The sequence below is a fragment of the Coenobita brevimanus genome, chromosome 104 (assembly GCF_032717465.1).
Source record: "Coenobita brevimanus isolate Jiangsu-jjx chromosome 104, ASM3271746v2, whole genome shotgun sequence".
In the NCBI taxonomy this organism is placed as follows: domain Eukaryota; kingdom Metazoa; phylum Arthropoda; class Malacostraca; order Decapoda; family Coenobitidae; genus Coenobita; species Coenobita brevimanus.
Genome location: NC_137057.1, coordinates 46,763,542 through 46,769,412, shown reverse-complemented (window position 1 = coordinate 46,769,412; position 5,871 = coordinate 46,763,542). Strand labels below are relative to the sequence as shown.

The 5,871-nt window shown below is 41.7% G+C and overlaps 1 protein-coding gene across 1 annotated transcript; it reads left to right on the top strand.

Annotated features, from left to right (window-relative positions):
• Positions 1-4,431: 4,431 nt before the first annotated feature.
• LOC145416001 (uncharacterized) lies at positions 4,432-5,115 on the top strand. Its single transcript, XM_080285099.1, has one exon. The coding sequence runs from the start codon at positions 4,432-4,434 to the stop codon at positions 5,113-5,115; it is 684 nt and encodes a 227-aa protein (XP_080141225.1).
• The last annotated feature ends 756 nt before the right edge of the window (positions 5,116-5,871 follow it).

Genomic DNA, 5,871 nt, shown 5'->3' with positions numbered 1-5,871 from the left:
CCCCTCTTCCCCATCCTTCCCCTCTCTCTCCTCCTCTTACACAGCCCCTCCCCGCCTCTCTCTCTCCCCTTCCCTCCCCTCTCCCTCATCCTTCCTCTCTCTCCCCCTCTTACACATCCCCTCCTCCCCTTCCTCCCTCCCTCCCCTTCCTTCCTTCCCCTCCTCCTCTTCCTCCCTCCCTCCCCTTCCTTCCTTCCCCTCCCCTCCCCTCCCCTCCCCTCCAAGTCGCCTCCAGGTCCCGTGCCGTATGTCGCCGCCAAAGCGCTCTGAGTCTTGGTGGACGACGAAGGAGCGACAGCGGAGAGGAGGAGCGGTGAAAGCGAAAGTGCGTGTGCGTGTGCGTGTGTGTCGTTCCCGTCGTCGAGTGAACAATAACAGAAGAACACAAAGCAGAACGAGCAGAACGACCAAATCCAGGGTGAAATAAAAAATAAAGAGTCGTTTTTGTGGTCGTGCTAATGTGTGTCGTTCTTGTCGTCTAGTGGATAGAAGAACAGAGAGAGAACAATTAATAACAGAACACACAGGAGAACGACAGACAGGACGACTAAAGAGACGAAATGAATAATATGTGTCGCTTTTGTGGTCGTGTGTGTGTGTGTGTCGTCTTGTCGTTGAGTGAACAGCAGAACACAAAGGAAGAACAATGGATAGTGAACGAGTATTGGAGGAAGAACGACCGGTGTTATAGTGAGTTCTAAAGTCGCTCAAGTGTCGTCCAGGTGTGTCGTTCAGGTATGTCGTTCAAGTGTGTCGTTTAGGTGTGTCGTTCAGGTGTCATTCAGGTGTGTCGTTCAGGTGTGTCGTTCAGGTGTGTCGTTCAGGTGAGTCGTTCAGGTGTCGTTCAGGTGTCAGGTGTCGTTCAGGTGTGTCGTTCAGGTGTCGGTGTCGTTCAGGTGTGTCGTTCAGGTGTCGTTCAGGTGTGTCGTTCAGGTGTCAGGTGTCGTTCAGGTGTGTCGTTCAGGTGTCGTTCAGGTGTGTCGTTCAGGTGTCGTTCAGGTGTGTCGTTCAGGTGTCGTTCAGGTGTGTCGTTCAGGTGTCATTCAGGTGTGTCGTTCAGGTGTCGTTCAGGTGATAACGGAAGATATAATAACGAAAAAAACGTAAGATAACGAAAAATTACGAAAGATAAAGAAATACAACAGATAATAACGAAGGATAACGCAAGATAACGAAAGGTAAAGCAATAACACTGACAAATAACGAAAGATTAGGAAAGATAAAGATAACGAAAGATAATTAAATGTAACGAAAGATAGATAAAATATAAAGATAACGAAATATAATTAAAGATAACGAAAGATAATTAAAGATAACGAAAGATAATCAAATGTAACGAAAGATAATTAGAGATAAAATATAAAGATAACGAAAGATAATTAAAGATAACGAAAGATAACTAAAGATAACGAATGATAATTAAAGATAACTAAAGATAATTCTAGATAAAGAAATAAATATCTATTCCTAAAGTCCCCCGTAAACTGAAGAAAATCGGCTGTTGGAGAGAGAGAGAGAGAGAGAGAGAGAGAGAGAGAGAGAGAGAGAGTCACAGGAATAAAAATACAAATCAGTAACAAATAAAAGAGAGAGAGAGAGAGAGAGAGAGAGAGAGAGAGAGAGAGAGAGAGAGAAAGGAATAAAAATAAAAATCAGTAACAAAATAAACGGGAATAAATATAATGACTTTATTAGTAAATCGGATAATAATAATAATAATAAAGAATAAGACCAATAAAGAGCCAATAAATAAATAAATAAATAAATAAATCCATCCATCCATCATCCAATCCTACGTTGTCCCATGAGGTGCGTAGGGGGCCGGGGCTAGGCACGTTGGTCCTGACATTTGAGTGAATAAATGATATCAAATAATAAATGGAGAGGATAAATAGGGGTGGAGGATGTGACTGGGTTATAAACGAATAATTTCTGTTCACATACACGATAAAGAGATAATTTTCACTTCTTTATTAACGAAAACAACGAAAATAAATCGATAACTAAAGAATAAACGATAACCAACATGATAAATGATGCGGATTAGGTACACGATGACCCGGAGATAAATAAACACGTGATAAATGAAGGAAGAATAACTGATAAATAATAGTTATCTTTAATCACGATAAAGGTATGGAAAGACTCAGGTGTGGAAGGTAAAGATAAAAAATAACTAAACAAAAAATGATAACTGAAGGTGATGATAACCGAGGGTGATGAATAACTGAAGGTGATAAAAATAACCGGATAAAAAAATAACTGAAGATAAAAAATAATAAATGAATGATAACTGATAACTGAAGGTGATAACTGATAACTGAAGGTGATAAATGATGACTGAAGGTGATAAATGATAACTGAAGGTGATAAATGATAACTGAAGGTGATAAATGATAACTGAAAGTGATAAATGATAACTGAAGGTGATAAATAATAACTAAGGGCGATAAATGATAACTGAGGGTGATAAATGATAACGGAAAGTGATAAATAATAACTAAGGGCGATAAATGATAACTGAGGGTGATAACTGATAACTGAAGGTGATAAATGATAACTGAAGGTGATAAATGATAAATGAAGGTGATAAACGATAAAGGTGTTATTTGGTCAGGTAATAAAGGTGCGTGGAGTGCAGGTGTGGAACAGTGACAGGTGTGGAAGTAACAGGTGTGCAAGTGATAGGTGTGGAAGTGACAGGTGTTGCTGATGAACCAAAACACGTGTGAACACCTGCCCACGTGTAAAATCAACAGGTGTTATATCTTGGCATTTGTAATCTCAAAGTGCCTTGAACAATGACGGGTGTAATGATGTAATAATTGTACTATGATATCAGTGATGCTGTACTTCACGCATACTTACACCTGTAATGTTGTATTTCATGTACTTAAACAGGTGTAATGCTGCAATACATGTACTTTTAACTAGCGAAATCTCTTAAATCATGTTGACAGGTGTAATGGTGTAACCCATGTACTACAGATGTAATGATGTAACCCATGTACTTTTAACAGGTGTAATGCTGTAATTCTTGTTCTTTTACAGGTGTGGGATTACAACAGATGCATTACATTGAAATGTGCAAAGCCGAGAAATGTACTAGGAAAAGTGTGGTGTTGTAACAAATGTAATACTCCAACACCATCACGACTACATGTAACACTTCGACAGGCACAAAGCAGCGTTACATGTACTTCAGCAGGTGTAACAGTAACATGTGCTCCGACACGTGCTAAAAACAAGTGAACAACAAGAACTGCAATACTGCAACCCCTGTACTATTGGAGATGTAACGTAACACGTGTAATAAATTCAAGGGACCAGCACGTACTTCAGCCCTTGTAAAGCTGTAGCATATGTACTCAATCACCTGTAATAGTGTAACATTTGTACTAGGAAGGGTGTCAAGTTATAACAAAGTGCACAATTCTGACACGTTACTCTGATAAACACATGTACTTCAACGCTCAAACACGTGTACTCCATGGACTGTAACGCTGTACTTCAGGCACTCGATCTGCTGTAACGCTAACTCAAGTACGCGAATTCCTGTAATGGTGTAACACTTGTACTCTGACAGATGTAATAAAAATGTAAGGGGTGACTATCAAAAAGTTGGAGCAGATGTGACGATGACGTGAAAGATACCAAGCATTTGTCACACCCATTCGCTCCTTGTGACGGGTGTTACTGTTACGTGACGAGTATGACAGTAACGCGACGGCAGTTGCAGTTACACACTCTCTCTCTCTCACACACACAAGCCCCTTTAGTTCGAGAAGACTCCCTCAAGATCAATAAAACCGTCTGGTGTGATTTTAAAACCGTCTGAAGTGAGAAATGGAAGAAGGTGTAATCGGTGAGAAAGGAGAAATGACCAAGGATTTTTTTTAACTCTTCGTGGCTGCCCTCCTCTTAAGCTGAAAAAAATCGTCTGCCAGAAGAAAGGATATCAAGGAGAGGCGAAGAAAAAGAGAAGAAAAAGGAAAAAACACTTGCAAACATATTCATGGGGACAGATTTTATGGTTTTTGAGATCAAGATGGCCGACCGCTCGAAATGAAAAAAAAAAATCGTCTAGAACAAAAAGAAAAAAAAAACACAGAAAAGTTGTTATTGCGGTGAATGAACAAATGACGACTGTTTTCAGGTCTTTCAGTTCAGCTAATCTTTCTGAAATTGGACAAAATAATCTGGCAAAGAGAGAGAATACATTTAAGTTTTCTTCTCAGTGTATGGGTTAAGGACAAATTACTTTTACTATTTAAGTGACCCTCCCAAAACGAAATTAATGACGCTGAAAGAACCTAAGGAGAAGACAGAACGCGTCGGTGAAGTGAAGCGTTAATCCCAATCCCAGAGTTCACCCTGGGTATACAAAACCCTCCTCCACGTCTCTCCATCCATCCCGATGCTGTGGCCGAAATGGAGGACTATTTTTACCTCGAGGAAGCGGGCTACTCCAGTCTCGCTTACCGTGAGAGCAAGACGGACTTCGAGGTCACCGCCACACAGACTCAAGAACCCGACAACCCTGGAGCCAGTTCGAACCCCGGGGACAGCTCTGAGGGGTACGAACTGACGCTACTGGAGTCCCCCTGTGTGTATGACGTAGCCCAGTACCCTAACTACAATGGGGGAACTGGAGGAACGACTACTGTACCAGGAGGAGGTCAATTTGTCGAGAGCCCCCCATTCCAGACTCCAGCATTTCTTCAGGCCAGTGACTTTAATGCCCCTGTAAGTAGGCATCCAGCGCCCCTCCAGAAGGAATTGGAGCTTGGGATTCTTCAGGAGCCTGAACGTGGTATACAAATCCTCACGCCGGAGAGAGACAAGGTGCCGCCCCATAGGACCTTCGTCAGGCCGCAACGACGCCGACGCCACCGACCTCTCGGGAAGGAGATCGTGCGGACGCGAAGGGTGGCGGCGAACGCGAGGGAGAGGCGGCGGATGCACGGGCTCAACGACGCCTTCGACCGACTTCGAGAAGTGATCCCCTGCCTAGGAAGCGACAGGAAGCTCTCCAAGTTCGAGACCCTGCAGATGGCACAGACCTACATCGCTGCCCTTCAGGAATTACTAAGGAGCTCAGGGGCGCAGGTCTGACGAAGGGAGCACCGACGAGGGAGGAGAAAAGAAAAAGAGGAGGAAGAGGAAAAAGAAGAGGATGAAGAAAAGGAAGAAGAGGAAGAGGAAGAAGCAGAAGAAGAGGAAGAAAAGAAGACGACAAAGAAAAAGAAAAGGACGAAAAAGAAGAGGAGGATGAAAAAGATGAAGAAGCTGACGAAGAAAAAGAAAAGATGAAGAAGAAGACGAAGACGAAGAATAAGAGGAAGAAAAGGTTGAAGAACTGAAAACAAGTGGATAACACAAGATAATGAACGAAAATGGAGGTAAACTGAAAGACAGAGTGGAAGATGTAGACGATAAAAGCTATAAATAAATGATAATTACATAACCAGCATAAAATTAGAGGGAGGGAGAAGATAATACAACAGGTGATAGCAGGATTGAGATATTTATAAGAAGCAGAACAACAACACTTACATAAACCAACAGAAAATGAGAGGTGGGGGGGACGATAATGAAGGGTAATGAAAGAAAATAAGTGAATTAGAAGGCAGGGATATAAACAAGTGAGCCATTGAACTGATAATTATACTAAATGTGAGAAAATAGAAGGAAAACATAAATTGATGATATAAACCAAAGAAAATTACAGAGCAGAGGAAAATACAAAATCTGACAGGATGAGGAATCGAAAGCAAAGAATGATAATATTAAAGCAGACTGTGTGGCAGATGTGAGAGCAGACAGTAAATAAAAAGAAAAGAATATAAGAATCAGAGACCAAAAGAGAGA

What these genes read in the sequence shown, in the direction of transcription:
- LOC145416001 (XM_080285099.1), top strand. Translation starts at nt 4,432, where the DNA reads ATGGAGGACTATTTTTACCTCGAGGAAGCGGGCTACTCCAGTCTCGCT.